The sequence below is a fragment of the Dendrobates tinctorius genome, unplaced genomic scaffold (genome assembly GCF_039654945.1).
Source record: "Dendrobates tinctorius isolate UK_male_01 unplaced genomic scaffold, ASM3965494v1 ptg000192l, whole genome shotgun sequence".
Classification (NCBI taxonomy): Eukaryota; Metazoa; Chordata; class Amphibia; order Anura; family Dendrobatidae; genus Dendrobates; species Dendrobates tinctorius.
This window is the reverse complement of record NW_027361859.1, coordinates 6,982,584-7,001,445: the sequence shown is the minus strand read 5'-3', so window position 1 is coordinate 7,001,445 and position 18,862 is coordinate 6,982,584. Positions and strand designations below refer to the sequence as shown.

The 18,862-nt window shown below is 43.9% G+C and overlaps 1 protein-coding gene across 1 annotated transcript in view; it reads right to left on the bottom strand.

Moving 5' to 3' along the window:
• Positions 1–18,862, bottom strand: part of LOC141055956 (uncharacterized) — a 180,068-nt gene that overhangs the window by 70,880 nt on the left and 90,326 nt on the right. Inside the window, exon 15 of the mRNA XM_073552652.1 lies at positions 1,011–1,914. Coding sequence (XP_073408753.1) covers positions 1,011–1,914 — 904 coding nt within the window. The remainder of the gene's footprint in view (positions 1–1,010; positions 1,915–18,862) is intronic.

Sequence of the window (18,862 nt, the reverse complement as noted above, 5' to 3'; positions counted from 1 at the left end):
GCTGGGAAGGGGGGCTGTGGGGTGCCGTGCTGTGCTCTCTGTGCTGTACTGGCGGCATTGTGCTAGGGCGCTGTGCTGGGAAGGGGGGCTGTGGGGTGCTGTCGTGAGGGCTCTGTGCTATACTGGCGGCATTGTGCTGGGGCGCTGTGCTGGGAAGGGGGGCTGTGGGGTGCTGTGCTGTACTGGGGGCTGTGCTGGGAAGGGGGGGCTGTGGGGTGCTGTGGGCTCTGTGCTGTACTGGGGGCTGTTGGGCGCCGAGCTGTGCTGGGGCTTGCGGTGCTGTGCTCAGGGGCGCTGTACTCTGGTGCAGGGCAGCGGCTCCGCCGGCATTTTCTCACAGCCCGGAGGCCCCCGCACATCCGTAGCTGCCATGTTGCGGTGGCCTCCGGGAACATGGACGTCGGGAAGATGGCCGCCGGTCCGGGTACTGCACATGCTCAGGTACAGATCTCGTCCCGAGATCTCTGGAGAGGAGATCTCGCTGCCGAGATTTGAATCTCGTCTCCCGAGATCTCGGGACGAGATCTGTACCTGAACATGCGCAGTACCCGGACCGGCGGCCATCTTCCCGGCGTCCATGTTCCCGGAGGCCACCGCAACATGGCAGCTACCGATGTGCGGGGGCCTCCGGGCTGTGAGAAAATGCCGGCGGAGCCTCCGCCCCCACAGAGAACAGAGAGCCGCTGCCCCTGCACCGGAGCACAGCCCGCCGCCACCACCACACCACAGAGCCACGCCGCACCAGCCGCACCCGCACCAGTGTGAGTATATTGTGACCATAAGACGCACCCCCCACTTTCCCCAAAATTTTAGGGGAAATGGTCCAAAAAATATGATATATATATATATATATATATATATATATATATATATATATATATATATACACACACACACACACACACACACACACATATATACACACATACACACACACACACACCACACTCACATGCACACACAAACAAGTTGTTTTATGTCTAACTAGTGATTTGCAAAAAAATTCTCACAAATTCTGTGTTTTACAATGTGAGATCTTTGATGTGCAATTATACCTGAGTTGTGGTTGAAGTGCTTTCAACATATTCCACATTGAAAAAAAATGTTTCTTTCCTGTGTGACGCTTCAGATGTTTATCAAGACTGGATTTTTGAGAAAAAGATTTCTCACATTCAGAACATGAATATGGCCTCTCTCCTGTGTGAATTCTTTGATGAATAGCAAGATTCGATTTGTGGCCAAAATATTTCCCACATTCTGAACATGAATACGGCTTCTCTCCTGTGTGACTTCTCTGATGCGCAACCAAAACTGATTTCCGGTTGAAACATTTCCCACATTCAGAACATGAAAATGGCTTTTCTCCGGTGTGACCTCTCTGATGTGTTTCTAAATATGTTTTATTGGTAAAAGATTTCCCACATTCAGAGCACGAAAACGGCTTCTCTCCTGTGTGAACCCTTTGATGTGTAGCAACATGTGATTTCTTGGTAAAATATTTTCCACATTCTGGGCATGAAAAAGGCTTCTCCCTTCTGTGACTTCTTTGATGCTCAATAAGATTTGTTTTAAAACTAAAACATTTCCCACATTCTGAACATGAATAAGGCTTCTCCATTGTGTGAATTTGCTGATGTTTAACAAGATTGGATTGATGGGTGAAGCGTTTCCCACATTCTGAACTTGAATGAGGCTTAATTCCTGTAGGAGCGCTTTCATTTTGCTTTGTAATCTGTGATGAAGCAGAAGATAGGACCAATTGAAAACGATCAGATGATAGGTCTTTTTTTTGATGAACTGAGTGCATATATGGGATAATGGTGTGCTCTTCATAAGTATCATGTGTGATTCCATTATCACGTGCCTTGCAATCTGAAGATATTTGATGTCCTTCTGGGCTCCAAGAATGGTTATCTGCTTGAAATAAAATACAATTTTATTATTTTTTTTATTAATATTACTTTGAAGTTATTATAATTTTTTTAAAACAATTTAACAAACATAAAAGTTTTTGACTTTCAATTTTCTTGTCACCATCCCCTTTCTAGTAAATTGCGCAGTAAAGAATCAAAGTCATCGATAGGTCATCGATATTTCATATCATGTGATGTGTGTCTGTTTCCCACCCTCTCAGACAGCCGCACTCTATAGCACAGAACAGAGAAGGTTAGTATTGTCATATACAAAGAAACCATGACTTTAACCCCTTTCTGACATCAGATGTACTATCCCGTCCATGGGACCCAGGCCCCTATGCCCATGGACGGGATAGTACGTCTAGCGCGATCAGCGGCGCCCACGTGTTGAGCGCCGCTGATCGCGGCCGGGTGTCAGCTGATTATCACTGCTGACACCCGGCACAATGTGTCAGGGGCGGTCACGGACCGCCCCCGACACGTTAACCCCTTGCACACCGCGATCAAACATGATCGCGGTGTACCGGGGGTTAAAGAGAAGCATCGGCAGGGAGGGGGCTCCCTCGGTGCTTCCCTGAGTCCCCCACAGCAGCGCAATGTGTAGCGCTGCTGCGAGGGGCTCCTTCCCAGCAGGCCCCCGAATCCAAGATGACGACGGGGGCCTTCGGGGGCCTGCAGGGAGCTGACTTCCTCAGTGCCTGCAAAGCGCAGGCATGTGGAAGTCTGCAGCAGTGCCTGTGACAGATCGCTGATCTGTCACAGTGATCTGTGATGTGACAGATCAGCGATCTGTCACAGGACAGTGATGTCCCACCTGGGACTATGTAATAAAGTTAAAAAAAAAAAAGTGTTAAAATATTTTTTTTAAAAATCGCCAAATAAATTAGAAAAAAAAAAAAATATATATTCCCTCATATAAATCCATTTTTTTAAATAAAAAAAAATAAATAGATGTACACATTTGGTATCGCCGCGTCCGTAGCGACCTGCCCTATAAAACTGTCCCATTAGTTAACCCCTTTAGCGAACCCCTTAAAAAATAAAAAACAAAGCAAAAAATAATGATTTATTATCATACCACCAAACAAAAAGTGCAATAACGTGTGATCAAAAAGACGCATATAAATATCCATGGTACCACTGAAAACGTCATCTTGTCCCGCAAAAAACGAGCCCCCATACAGCATCATCAGCGGAAAAATAAAAAAGTTATAGCTCGCAGAATAAAGCGATGCAAAAATAATTATTTTTTATGCAAAATAGTTTTCATTGCATAAAACCGACAAAACATAAAAAAAGACCTAAATGAGGTATCGCTGTAACCGTACTGACCCGAAGAATAAAACCGCTTTATCAATTTTACTGCACGCGGAACGGTGTAAATGCACCCCCCAAAAGAAATTAATGAAACGCTGGTTTTTGTTCATTCTGCGTCCCAATAAAAAGCGATCAAAAAATGTCACGTGCCCAAAAATGGTACCAATAAAAACGTCAACTCGTCCCGCAAAAAATAAGACCTCACATGACTCTGTGGGTCAAAATACGGAAAAATTATAGCTCTCAATATGTGGTGATGCAAAAACTATTTTTACAATAAAAAGCGTCTTTTAGCGTATGACAGCTGCCAAACATAAAAACTCGCTATAAATAGTAAATCAAACCCCCCGTTATCACCCCCTTAGTTAGGGAAAAATAATAAAATTAAAAGAAAATGTATTTATTTCCATTTTCCCATTAGGGTTAGGGCTAGGGTTAGGGCTAGAGTTAGGGCTGAGATTAGGGTTAGGGGTGTGTTGGGGTTAGTGTTGGAGTTATAATTGGGGGTTTCCACTGTTTGGGCACATCAGGGGCTCTCCAAATGCAACATGGCTTCTGATCTCAATTCCAGCCAATTCAGAGTTGAAAAAGTCAAATGGTACTCCTTCCCTTCCAAGCTCTGCCATGCGCCCAAACAGTGTTTTACCCACACATGTAGGGTATCAGCCTACTAAGGACAAATTGCAAAACTTTTGGGGTCAAATTTCTCCTGTTACCCTTAGGAAAATAAAAAATTGGGGGCAAAAATATCATTTTTGTGGAAAAAAATGATTTTATTTTCACACCCGGGCGTTATAAACTTCTGTGAAGCACTTGGGGGTTCAAAGTGCTCACCACACATCTAGATAAGTTCCGTGGGGGGTCTAGTGTCCAAAATGGGGACACTTGTGGGGAGTTTCAATAGTTTAGGTACATCAGGGGCTCTCCAAACGCACATGACACCCGCAGACCATTCCATCAAAGTCTGCATTCCAAAATGTCACTACTTCCCTTCCGAGCCCCGACATGTGTCCATACAGTAGTTTTCTCCCACATATGGGGTGTCAGCGTACTCAGGACAAATTGGACAACAACTTTTGGGGTTCAATTTCTCCTGTTACCCTTGGGAAAATAAAAAAATTGGGGACTAATTGATCATGTTTGTGGAAAAAATGATTTTTTTATTTTCATGCCCGGGCATTATAAACTTCTGTGAAGCCCTTGGGGGGTTCAAAGTGCTCACAACACATCTAGATAAGTTCCTTGGGGGGTCTAGTATCCAAAATGGTGTCATTTGTGGGGGGTTTCCACAGTTTTAGTACATCAGGGGTTTTCCAATCGCGACATGGTGTCCGATCTCAATTCCAGCCAAAACGTCAAATGGCGCTGCTTCCCTTCCGAGCTCTGCCATGAGCCCAAATAGTGGTTTACCCCCACATGTGGGGTATCAGCGTACTCCGGACAAATTGCACAATAACTTTTAGGGTCCTGTTACCCTTGGGAAAATAAAAATTGGGGGTGAAAAGATCATTTTTGTGGAAAAAATATGATTTTTTAATTGTACCGCTGTACGTTATAAACTTCTGTGAAGCCCTTGTGGGTTAAAAGTTCTCACCACATATCTAGATAAGTTCCTTGGGGGGTCTAGTTTCCAAAATGGGGTCACTTGTCAGGGGTTTCCACTGTTTAGGTACATCAGGGGCTCTCCAAACGTGACATGGCGTCCGATCTGAATTCCAGCCAATTTTGCATTGAAAAAGTCAAACGGCGCTCCTTCCCTTCTCAGCTCTGCCATGCGCCGAAACAGTGCTTCCCCCCCACATATCAGGTATCAGCGTACTCAGGACAAATTGCACAATAGCTTTTCCAGTCCAATTTCTCCTGTTACCCTTGGTAAAATAAAAAAAATTGAACCTGAAGTATTTTTTTTGTGAAAAAAAAAGTTAGATGTTCATTTTTTTTAAATATTCAAAAAATTCCTGTGACGCACCTAAAGGGTTAATAAACTTCTTGAATGTGGTTTTTGAGCACCTTAAGGGGTGCACTTTTTAGAATGGTGTCACTTTTGGGTATTTTCTATCATATAGATCCCTCAAAGTGGCTTCAAATGTGATGTGGTCCGTAAAAATAAAATGGTGTTGCAAAAATGAGAAATCGCTGGTCAATTTTTAACCCTTATAACTTCCTAACAAAAAAAAATTTTGGTTCCAAAATTGTGCTGATGTAAAGTAAACATGTGGGAAATGTTATCTATTAAGTTTTTTGTGTGCCGTATCTTTGTGATTTAAGGGCATAAAAATTCAAAGTTGGAAAATTGCAAAATTTGCTAAATTGTTGCCAAATTTCCGTTTTTTTCACAAATAAACGCAAGCTATTTGAATGAAATTTTACCACTATCATGAAGTACAATATGTCACGAGAAAACAATGTCAGAATCACCGGGATCCATGGAAGCGTTCCAGAGTTATGACCTCATAAAGGGACAGTGGTCAGAATTGTAAAAATTGGCCCGGTCATGAACGTGCAAACCACCCTTGGGGGTGAAGGGGTTAAAGAGAGTGACTCAGCAATAATCTTTAATAAAAATTATGTTTACAATCAACTCCTGGATTTAACTAAAAATTATGATGAATAAAACAACAAATTCTGCAGCATTAAAGAAACATGACAACCCAGAACCCATGACAGTAAACTTCAGAGAGATTCCTCTCTGAAACTGCCTAATTAGGCCTCTTTCACACTTCCGTTTTTTGCAATCAGTCAAAATCCGCCAGGTTTTGAAAAAAACGGATCCGCAATTTTTTTTTGCGGATCCGTTTTTCTCCCCATTGACTTCCATTATCGGCGGATTGCCGTCCGTTGCATCCGTTTTTGTGAGGATCCGCCATAATGTTGCTGTCCGTTAACATCCTCAAAGATTTCCAAACGGAGCTTGCAACGTTTTTTTGGGCGGCAGATCCTCCAGACACTGATTTAACCCGAAATTCTGTCTGGGTGCCGGACAAAAAAAAAAAATCTCTCTCTCTCTCTCCCAGCGGTTCCTTTAAATTTCCTCATTTTGCGGATCCGTCAAAAAACGGATCCTGTGGCATCCGTTCACATCAGTTAATAACGGATCCGCTTCTCCACCTTTTTGGCGGATTGTAACTGACACAAAAGACTGAAGTGTGAAAGAGGCCTTACTTGTTGAATATGCCAATTGTGATGGCATTAGAGGACCAATAACGTCTCTTGCGACCTTGAGGGTGAGTGCACACACTGCAAATTCACCTGCGGATTGTTGCACGCGGATTTGCAGGTAAAACCGCAGGTAAAGTGACCTGCGGTTTTCCCCTGCGGTTTGACACCTGGACAATGGAACAGGTGTCAAACCGCTGCGGAATCCGCAGAAAGAATTGACATGCTGCGGATTTAAAACCGGAGCAAAACCGCGTGGAAAAAAACGCAGCATGGGCACTGCGGTTTTTAAATCCCATTGGCTAACATTGTACTGTACAGTGTCTGCGGAACTGCAGGGCCAAAAACTCTGCGGATCCGCAGCAGAATCCACAGCGTGTGCACACACCCTGAAATAAGATGAAGAGAGAGGAGTACTTTCTCCATGATTTTGACCTAAATTAGAGAACTTCCTTTCTTTAGGAGTTATAGGATGTACAAAACAAGGGAAGGATCATGGAAACTATAGGCTACCTTCGAGACGTAGGTTGGATAAGATATTAACACAACCCTGTGATCAAAAACTGAGTAAATGAAGAACCCACTGACAGAGCCTGAAGGCACTACCCTATGAGCCGAACCTAGGGTCACAAGAATGATAGTTTTGAGCGTGATTAACCCTGATAGGAGCTGAATCCAGGGGCTCATAGAGGCTTTAGTAAGTGCTGTAAGCACCAAAGTCCCAGGAAGGAAGTTTATGGAATGAAAATTATACCAAAAGCTTGCTTTTATAAATCTGAAAATTAAATGATTACCATCATATAATGCACCCAGAGGATACACATGTACTCGTAAACAACTCTACTCCCCAATCCATCTTGGGGAAATCCTAAATGGAGTTGACTGATAAACCATCCTCATTCTTTAGCCCTGAGCTACTTAGGAATTGACACCACGTTCGACCATTTCCTTATGAGGAAAGGTTGCAGGATTTGGGAATGTTTAGTTTGCAAAAGAGAAGACTGAGAGGAGACTTAATAGCTGTCTACAAATATCTAAAGGGCTGTCACATTGTAGAAGGATCAACTTTATTCTCATTTGCACAAGGAAAGACTAGAAGCAATGGGATGAAACTGAATGGGAAGAGACACAGATTAGATATTAGAAAAAACTTTTTGACAGTTAGAGTGATCAATGAGTGGAACAGGCTGCCACGAGAAGTGGTGAGTTCTCCTTCAATGGAAGTCTTCAAACAGAGGCTGGACAGACATCTGACTGGGATGATTTAGCGAATCCTGCTTTGAGCAGGGGGTTGGACCAGATGGCCCAGGAGGTCCCTTCCAACTCTACGATTCTATGATTCTATGATTCATATATTTTTGTGGCTATTACTTTCCTAGTTCTTTACTGCGTAAAGAAACGGATTGGCCGAAAACTAGCCTTTTTTCATTTAGCAATTTATTTTCAAAATCCATGCTCTCATTTCAAAATCTGGGCTCTCAATGTAGCCTGGATATCTGAGGATCAAGGATTAGACTCAATTTCTGGTAGAATCCAAGGATCGGAGGTTGAAATAACTATCTCAGGAGATCTCTAGCCTCTTAGGCCAGAAACAAGCTACTAGGGTCACTAGTCTATGTAAGAGAATGGTCAGCCATAATATACTGAAGCGGCCATGATGAGCTAGGCAGCCATCTTGTGAAAGTTAGGAGAAGATTCCACTTTTACAAAAGAGCTAATAAAATGTACTAAATGGAGGATGGAAAATGAGATCATGTCTCCTAGCAACCTCAGCAGACGTGCATAGAGGAAGATTGGATCAATAGGGTTACCAAATATATGGTTAATGTGTGTATACAGTGGGGCAAAAAAGTATTTAGTCAGTCAGCAATAGTGCAAGTTCCACCACTTAAAAAGATGAGAGGCGTCTGTAATTTATATCATAGGTAGACCTCAACTATGGGAGACAAACTGAGAAAAAAAAATCCAGAAAATCACATTGTCTGTTTTTTTTTCATTTTATTTGCATATTATGGTGGAAAATAAGTATTTGGTCAGAAACAAAATTTCATCTCAATACTTTGTGATATATCCTTTGTTGGCAATGACAGAGGTCAAACGTTTTCTGTAAGTCTTCACAAGGTTGCCACACACTGTTGTTGGTATGTTGGCCCATTCCTCCATGCAGATCTCCTCTAGAGCAGTGATGTTTTTGGCTTTTCGCTTGGCAACACGAACTTTCAACTCCCTCCAAAGGTTTTCTATAGGGTTGAGATCTGGAGACTGGCTAGGCCACTCCAGGACCTTGAAATGCTTCTTACGAAGCCACTCCTTCGTTGCCCTGGCGTTGTGCTTTGGATCATTGTCATGTTGAAAGACCCAGCCATGTTTCATCTTCAATGCCCTTGCTGATGGAAGGAGGTTTTCACTCAAAATCTCACGATACATGGCCCCATTCATTCTTTCATGTACCCGGATCAGTCGTCCTGGCCCCTTTGCAGAGAAACAGCCCCAAAGCATGATGTTTCCACCACCATGCTTTACAGTAGGTATGGTGTTTGATGGATGCAACTCAGTATTCTTTTTCCTCCAAACACGACAAGTTGTGTTTCTACCAAACAGTTCCAGTTTGGTTTCATCAGACCATAGGACATTCTCCCAAAACTCCTCTGGATCATCCAAATGCTCTCTAGCAAACTTCAGACGGGCCCGGACATGTACAGGCTAAAGCAGTGGGACACGTCTGGCACTGCAGGATCTGAGTCCATGGTGGCGTAGTGTGTTACTTATGGTAGGCCTTGTTACATTGGTCCCAGCTCTCTGCAGTTCATTCACTAGGTCCCCCCGCGTGGTTCTGGGATTTTTGCTCACCGTTCTTGTGATCATTCTGACCCCACGGGGTGGGATTTTGCGTGGAGCACCAGATCGAGGGAGATTATCAGTGGTCTTGTATGTCTTCCATTTTCTAATTATTGCTCCCACAGTTGATTTCTTCACTCCAAGCTGGTTGGCTATTGCAGATTCAGGCTTCCCAGCCTGGTGCAGGGCTACAATTTTGTTTCTGGTGTCCTTTGACAGCTCTTTGGTCTTCACCATAGTGGAGTTTGGAGTCAGACTGTTTGAGGGTGTGCACAGGTGTCTTTTTATACTGATAACAAGTTTAAACAGGTGCCATTACTACAGGTAATGAGTGGAGGAAAGAGGAGACTCTTAAAGAAGAAGTTACAGGTCTGTGAGAGCCAGAAATCTTGATTGCTTGTTTCTGACCAAATACTTATTTTCCACCATAATATGCAAATAAAATGAAAAAAAAAACAGACAATGTGATTTTCTGGATTTTTTTTTCTCAGTTTGTCTCCCATAGTTGAGGTCTACCTATGATGTAAATTACAGACGCCCCTCATCTTTTTAAGTGGTGGAACTTGCACTATTGCTGACTGACTAAATACTTTTTTGCCCCACTGTATGTGATAGTGGTGGTAGAAAGAGCAAAGTTATTAAAATGTCAAGATGTAAGAATTTATGGATATAGTCTGGAGACAATTATGAGATTGAGGGCAGTAGCCATACATAATAATGACTTTTATGGGTTTTAATGTTGTGTGACGAAAAGTTAATTAATATTGTCATATTATATCATTATATTCTAAAATACCTGTTTCTGTAGATTACCATGTAAACGCCTTAGAATTATAATGTAAACGCCCTCTGCGGCAAAATACAGTTTTCTTTGTTTGTATCATGTATAAAAAGGCACCCCTAGCTTCACACGGAGCCTTATCACCGCCAGACCTCCTAGCGAATCTCTGCCCGTCTGAATTCCTGTTTTTACCCGCATATTTCAACTTCTCTGATTACCTGTCCTGTTTTGCCATGTATCTCCTGAATAAACTTCGACCTCAGCTTGATAAGAAGATTGTCTGCAATTTTGTCCGGCTTCTCCAACTCTCCCAGTAAGGACTGGAAGGCATCAACTGCATAAGAGAACTCTCTGGAATCCAAAGAACTGCCTTACTTGTCTGTTTACTCTGTCTGCAAACAGTTCTATTTCTGGGGACACTCATTTGCTCACAATTTGTTTAAACCACCACTCCAGCATCTTTTTTTTCAGCACTGGAGTGGAGCTTTAAATTGAAGCCCCTTGGCCACGGTCATATACTCACCCTCTGGACTTTTCAGTTTTTTTTGCTGCAGCTCCAGTCCTCCTGCGCCATCTTGTGAGCGTAGCTTCTGACAACTGGCCAGAAGTCAGAAGTCACAATAGCATAATGCAAGTCTATGGGAGTCAGAACAAGACTTGTATTGTAAAGTAAGTTCCGTGCAGCTCCATGAAACACTGAACCTGCGAGTAGGTCACTTATCTCCGGAGACTGACGGCGAAAACAGATGAAAATGCTGAAAGGTGAGTATGAGACAGGGGGCAGGGGACTTATATTTAAAGTACAACTACAGTGGTGCAATAAAAAAACGCGCTGGAGTGGCGCTTTAAATATCCACTCCCCATGTCTGAATGTGACTTAAGGGCCCGTTACGCATAGCGATATCGCTAGCAATATCGCTGTAACGTCACTGATTTTGTGACGCAGAAGTGATATTGCTAGCGATATCACTACATGTGATACTTGCCTCCGACCGGCTCCCCCGCTGATTATTGCTGATCGCGCGAGAACGTCCTGGACCATTTCTTGTCGGGCGCTTCCTGCTGGGCTTCCTGTGGCGCCGACTGGCGACGCGTGGACGCGGTCGGGAGGACGTCAGGATCGCCGCATCTGACAGGTAAGTAGCGACCCCCGACCGCTGCTATGTCGCTGGTGAGATCTGCCTGTGTGGCAGCTCACTAGCGACCACTTAGCGATGCACCAGCGACCCATATCGTTGTCGGGATCGCTGGTGCATCGCTAAGTGTAACGGTACCCTTAAAGTCCACTTTGTTGTTTCCTTTGCTTATAATGATAAGAGATTTGCTTCTGTCACCTCAAGGATTTGCCTGGTGTTTGTCATCAGGGATCTTTTACCACCTGGTGATTTATGTAGTCTATTGTAAAGCCCCCGTTACACACTGCGATATCGCTAGCAATATCGCTGTAAAGTCACCGATTTTGTGACGTTGCAGCGATATTGCTAGCGATATCGCTGCATGTGATACTTACCTCCGACCGGCTCCCCCGCTGCTCATCGCTGGTCGCGCGAGAGCGTCCTGGACCATTCCTCATCGGCCACTTCCTGCTGGGCTTCCTGTGGCGCCGATGAGCGAGGCGTGGAGGCAGGCGGGAGGACGTCAGGATCGCCGCGTCTGACAGGTAAGTAGCGACCCCCGACCCCTGCGATGTCGCTGGTGAGATCTGCCTGTGTGGCAGCTCACTAGCGACCACTTAGCGATGCACCAGCGATCCATATCGTTGTCGGGATCGCTGGTGCATCGCTAAGTGTAACGGTACCTTTACTCTGTTACCCGATAAGACCCTTACATGACACCTTTGTATGAGTGGAAGCATCTCTTGTACTGTCTATTTTACTACAGAAAGTTCCTTGGCAGAAACGGACCTTTCCCCATTTGACCACAAATGATGGCCAAAAAAGACCTCCATATGAGCTCCCCCGCTCTGAGGACTTGCATGTGTTGCCACCATCCAGACCTAGGATTTGTCCAGGGAAATCATCTGAATAGATTCACTGCTTCTAGCCACCAGAGAAGGGACTAGGTAATAGCGGTGGAGAGATTTAACTTGCCTTCAACATTCTCGTTTTCTTGAGGATTTCCCATTACAGTACTCGAGTGTGACCTTGAGCCCAGGAATACTTAAGGCTAAAGTGCCCAATACGGTCATTACTTTACGAAGAGTTGTTGCCCTTTCTGGTTGAGTTTTAATTGCTCTATATTTGCAATCCACCCTAAATGTGCTAGGATGGTCAAGATTTCCCTGATCTTGTTCTCACAGTGCAGGCTGGAATTGTCAACTAAAAGGAAGTTTTCAAAGAGATCTGAAGGGCGATCTAATAACCATGTATAAGTATATAAGGGGACAATGCAAATATCTCTCCGAGGATCTGTTTATACCAAGGGAGGTAATGGTCACAAGGCGGCATTCTCTGCGTCTGGAGGAGAAAAAGTTTTTCCACCAACATAGAAGAGGATTCTTTACTGTTAGGGCAGTGAGAATCTGGAATTCCCTGCCTGAGGAGGTGGTGATGGCGAACTCAGTCGAGGGGTTCAAGAGAGGCCTGGATGTCTTCCTGGAGTGTAACAATATTGTATCTTACAGTGATTAGGTTCGTTATAAGGACATAGATCTAGGGATTTATTCTGACAGAATATAGGCTGAACTGGATGGACAAATGTATTTTTTTCAGAATAAAGTGCCATTCCTAGACATTTGGTTGACAGGAGATGTTCACAGTCAAGAAATACACACTTCCGTGTACAGAAAAAATGTTTCTGGCAATGTGCTGCTTTTGTCATCGTCCTCACATGACAAGCACACAATTAAGGCAATCCCATATGGAGAATTTAATAGAGTCAGACGTCTCTGTTCTGAAAAAATGTCGCATTGCCATTCAACGTCTTTTAGATAGAGGTTATAATCAACATGCGATAAATCTTGCTTTAAATAAAGTCTCTAATCAACCTAGATTTTTTTCTAATGCCCTCTATCCCTTCCAATTCGCCCATAACTTTTTCCACACCTTACTGCCCCCCAGTTTAATTCCATTAAAGCGATAGTTAAAAAATATTTGCCCGTCCTTAATCAGGACGAAAAATTGAGTACAATAATATGTCATGGATGTCGCTATGTGGCGAAAAAAGGTTTTAGTTTGGGGAATGCGCTCTCACCTAGTTTATTTCATGAAGTTTCAACTAGTAAATCTTGGATATCTACTCAGGGTTTCTATAAGTGTGCTGGGAACACCAAGCATGCATGCCACGCCCATCAGTTCACCTCAGGTCAGCCAGGGACGTCAGTGAGGCTGCGCGGAGTCCCCTGGCTGACCTGAGGTGAACTGATATTATTATTATTATTTCTATAGTGCCAACAAAATCCGCAGCACTTTACATTATAGAGGGGACTTGTACAGACAATAGACATTACAGCATAACAATAAACACATAGATCAAAACAGATACCAAGAGGAATGAGGGCCCTGCTCGCAAGCTTACATTCTATAAGGGAAAAGGGGAGACACGAAAGGTGGATGGTAAGTTCAGAAATTTTCCCACGCTCATTAGTTCATCTCCGGTCAGCCGAGGAGGCTGCGCAGAGATGAACTAATTCATTCTGGCAGTGGTTTACAGCGGGCTAGTCGCATTAGCACCGGTCCCGTTGTAAACCACTTAACCCCTACTGATGGATAGCAGCGGAGGACCTGACTGACCAGAGGAGAGGTAAGTATATTGCTGCTTTTTTGTTTTATTTTTGTTACAGGACCATGTTTTTTTTATGGATTAGCAGAGGAATAAATTTGGTCATAAACTACTTGTCTCTATTTCATTGCAAGAATTTTTAATTAATGTCTGTGTGTTTTTTTACCCTTTACTAGTCTAGAGTTAATAATGGATAGGTGTCTTATTGACACCTCTCCATTATTAATCCGGCTTAATGTCACCTTCCAATAGCAAGGTGACATTAACCCATTATTATTAACCCATTAGCCACCGCTACAGGGAAATAGGAATAGAGAGGCTAAGTGCCAGAAATGCCGCATCTTATAGATTCCCCTTTTCTGGGGTGTCTGGGGGCAGATTTTTGTAGCCGGGGGGGGGGGGGGGGGGGGGGGCAAGAACAATGGTCCCTCTCAAGGCTATTAATATCTGCCCTCACTCACTGGCTTTATCTCTCTGGTTGATAATTTACCACGGGAGCCCACGCATTTTTTTTCAAAGTTAACCCCTTAATTTAACACCTAGATGTCCCAAATTTTACACACAAACTCTAATCTAATTATTAGTCAAAGACATAAAAAAAAATGAATGAAATTAAATGGTTTACTGTATGTAACCCATGTGTCATTTCATGTCGGGTTTTGTAATAATTTTACAGAAGCTGGCAATTGATTTAGCGGCTATTCTGCTATGCAGAACTCCATGAAATGTAAATATATATATATATATATATATATATATATATATATATATATATATATATATATATATATATATACACACACACAGTACAGACCAAAAGTTTGGACACACCTCATTCATAGAGTTTTCTTTATTTTCATGACTATGAAAATTGTAGATTCACTCTGAATGCATCAAAACTATGAATTAACACATTTGGAATTATATAATTAAAGGGAATCTGTCACCCCTTTTTTGAGATATCATATAATGAGATCATTCAATTGTGTGTCACATAAGGATTCTCTTAGTACTTTTGCTTCCCCCTGACCCCGCACCTTTCATGCATAAATACCTTTTTTATATCGGTTCAGATGTATGTAAACTGCCACGGTCCGGTACGATGGGTGGGGCTTATTCAACTGCTCCCCCTCTCCCTGTCTTGCTCTACGCAAGAAGAAATGCGTAGAGCAAGACGGGGGGGGGGGGCAGGTGAATAAGCCACGCCCAGCGGACTGGACAGCGGCAGTTTACATACATCTGAACCGATATAAAAAAGGTATTTATGCATGAAAGGTGCGGGGTCAGGGGGAAGCAAAAGTACTAAGAGAATCCTTATGTGACACACAATTGAATGATATCATTATATGATATCTCAAAAAAGGGGTGACAGATTCCCTTTAACAAAAAAGTGTAAAACAACTGAAAATAAGGTATGTCTTATATTCTAGGTTCTTCAAAGTAGCCACCTTTTGCTTTGATTACTGCTTTGCACACTCTTGGCATTCTCTTGATGAGCTTCAAGAGGTAGTCACCGGAAATGGTTTTCACTTCACAGGTGTGCCCTGTCAGGTTTAATAAGTGGGATTTCATGCCTTCTAAATGGGGTTGGGACCATTAGTTGTGTTGTGCAGAAGTCTGGTGGATACACAGCTGATAGTCCTACTGAACAGACTGTTAGAATTTGTATTATGGCAAGAAACGAGCAGCTAAGTAAAGAAAAATGAGTGGCCATCATTACTTTAAGAAATGAAGGTCATTCAGTCCGAAAAATTAGGAAAACTTTGAAAGTGTCCCCAAGTGCAGTGGCAAAAACCATCAAGCGCTACAAAGAAACTGGGTCACATGAGGTCCGCCCCAGGAAAGGAAGAGTTACCTCTGCTGCGGAGGATAAGTTCATCCTAGTCACCAGCCTCTGAAATCGCAGGTTAACAGCAGCTCAGGTTAGAGACCAGGTCAGTGCCACACAGAGTTCTAGCAGCAGACATCTCTACAACAACTGTTAAGAGGAGACTGTGCAGCAGGCCTTCATGGTAAAATAGCTGCTAGGAAACCACTGCTAAGGACAGGCAACAAGCAGAAGAGACTTGTTTGGGCTAAAGAACACAAGGAATGGACATTAGACCAGTGGAAATTTGTGCTTTGGTCTGATGAGTCCAAATTTGAGATCTTTGGTTCTAACCACCGTGTCTTTGTGCAACGTAGAAAAGGTGAACGGATGGACTCTACATGCCTGGTTCCCACCATGAAGCATGGACGAGGTGGTGTGATGGTGTGGGGGTGCTTTGCAGGTGACACTGTTGGAGATTTATTGAAAATTGAAGGCATACTGAACCAGCATGGCTACCACAGCATCTTGCAGCGGCATGCTATTCCATCCGGTTTACGTTTAGTTGGACCATCATTTATTTTTAAATAGGACAATGACCCCAAACACACCTCCAGGCTGTGTAATGGCTATTTGACCAAGAAGGAGAGTGATGGGGTGCTACGCCATATGACCTGGCCTCCATAGTCACCAGACCTGAACGCAATCAAGATGGTTTGGGGTGAGCTGGACCGCAGAGTGAAGGCAAAAGGGCCAACAAGTGCTAAGCATCTCTGGGAACTCCTTCAAGACTGTTGGAAGACCATTTCCGGTGACTACCTCTTGAAGCTCATCAAGAGAATGCCAAGAGTGTGCAAAGCAGTAATCAAAGCGAAAGGTGGCTACTTTGAGGAACCTAGAATACAAGACATATTTTCAGTTGGTTCACACTTTTTTGTTAATTATATTATTCCACATGTGTTAGGCTAGTTACACACTAGCGCTTATTCCACGCAGCGCATGGCGCCGCTAAGCCCCGCCCCCTGCCGGCTCCCTGCCCGCCCCATCCAGTCATCGCCGCCTACTATCGCACATGGACGCTTGCGATCTGCGCACCCCATCTTTAGCATAGGGTATGCAGATTGTGCGCTAGTAGGATTTTGGCGTGCGCTGCGCGCTTTTGAAGGTGCACCCGTGTGCGCTGAACGCAGCATGTTGCATTTCGGTGAGCTCAGCGCACCTTCAAAAGTGCGCAGCGCACGCCAAAATCCTACTAGCGCACGGCCAGCGCGCGATCTGCGCACCCTATGCTAAAGATAGGGTGCGCAGATCGCAAGCGTCCATGTGCGATAGTAGGCGGCGATGACCGGATGGGGCGTGCAGGGAGCCGGCAGGGGCGGGGCTTAGCGGCGCCGTGCGCTGCGTGGAATAAACTACTGTGTGTGTCTCAATGATATATATATATATATATATTCTATTTATTCTCTGTGTATATAGCTATTCTTTATTAAACATGTCAGTGTGATTTTACTGTATCGCGCACTGAATTGACGGCTTTTATTAAAGGACACCGGTGCGTATTTCTCGCAAGTCACACGTCTGGACCATGTGTAATCCGTATTTTCCTCACCCCCATTGACTTGCATTGGCGTATTTTTGGAGAAATACGCTGACAATGGCAGCATGCTGTGATTTTCTCAGCCCGTAAAATACGGCCAAGAAATATACTGATGATGGGAGCTGCCCCATAGAGAAACATTGGTCCGAGTGCAATGCGTGGTTTTAGCGCCTCTCACTCGTCCGTATTCCTCTCTAGGGTGACCCCGGCCTAAGAGTGCATTTGACGCAATCGAAACGCGTCAGGCTTCTTATTTTTAATATGGCTTGATTTGCCAAAACAAAACTTTTTTATTTTTCTACTATTGGAGTGCCGTCATTTTTCTTTTTTCTGTCTTTTTTTCGCCTTGCTAACTTTGTTACTAAGGTAACGGGATTATCAGCACCTAACTATGTTACTATGGTAAAGGATTATCAGCACATCCTTTTTTTGGAAGTTGGTTGACGTTCTGAACACTATCTTCGGAAATACCCATGTGCAACAGAGATTCTAAAAGACTGAAAATAACAGATTTACTCCTTGCACTTGCATATTGCGTGATACTCTTAAGAAACTTTTGTTGCTGTCTGTGCCAATGGAATAAGAAAGAATCACATCCTTCCCTCTACCTGGGATATGTCATCACTGTATCTTACGAAAAGACCTTTTGTTGACTTCTGCCTTCTAACGTGAGTCCGAAAATGTATTCCCCTTTGTCAAGGTATGGAACATAGTTTTGATTTACACTGTATGTCCCCTGACCAGCTCTTTAACCACAGAGCATGCTGTGCATATTTGATAGTACTGATGACCAAGTCACAAACAAGACAGCATCTGCTGAGACATCGGCTAAAAATGTCCTGCTCTCTGCATCATAGGAGGAGAGGATACCACCATGGTTACTTACCGGTAGCCGGTTTTTCCGGAACCCATGACAGCACCACATGAGAGAGGGATCCGCCCCGCCAGGACAGGAACCTACTGAAACATAAGGGGAGGCACCTCTCCCCCGCTTCAGTTGGATTACAGAGCATTTGAGAGGACTTCCCGGTTAGTTACATATTTATCCAACACCACATCACACAATTACACCCGACTATTGTGCACACCCAAACGGTGAAAAAGGGGGGGAAATATACGGGTGCTGTCATGGGTTCCGGAAAAACCGGCTACCGGTAAGTAACCATGGTGGTTTTCCCTTCACCCATGACAGCACCACATGAGAGATTCTGGAGACTTCGAACACTTTAGGGAGGGACCACCGCTTGCAGCACCCTTCTACCAAAGGTCAAGTCAGCAGAGGAGGATAGATTTAGTCTATAGTGTCTAAAGAAAGTTGAGGGTGAGGCCCAGGTAGCGGCCTTATAAATTTGCTCTATTGGTACCTCTGCTTTCTCAGCCCAGGAGGTCGCCACGGCTCTGGTGGAATGAGCCTTGATGCCGTCAGGAACCGGAACGCCACTAGCTGAATAGGCTACACTAATGGCCTCCCTAATCCATCGGGCAATAGTCCCCTTTGACACTCCATAACCTTTCCTAGCACCCTGGAAGGCTACGAATAGGGACTGGGACCTCCTCCACTGGCTGGTAATAGACATATACTCTACTAGGGTTCTTTTAACGTCTAGGCTATGAAATTTCTCCTCCCCTGGGTTTTTCGGATTCTCGCAGAAGGAAGGGAGGATAATTTCTTGGTTTCAGTGAAAGTTAGTTACTACTTTCGGCAAGTAAGCAGGGTGTGTTCTCATAAC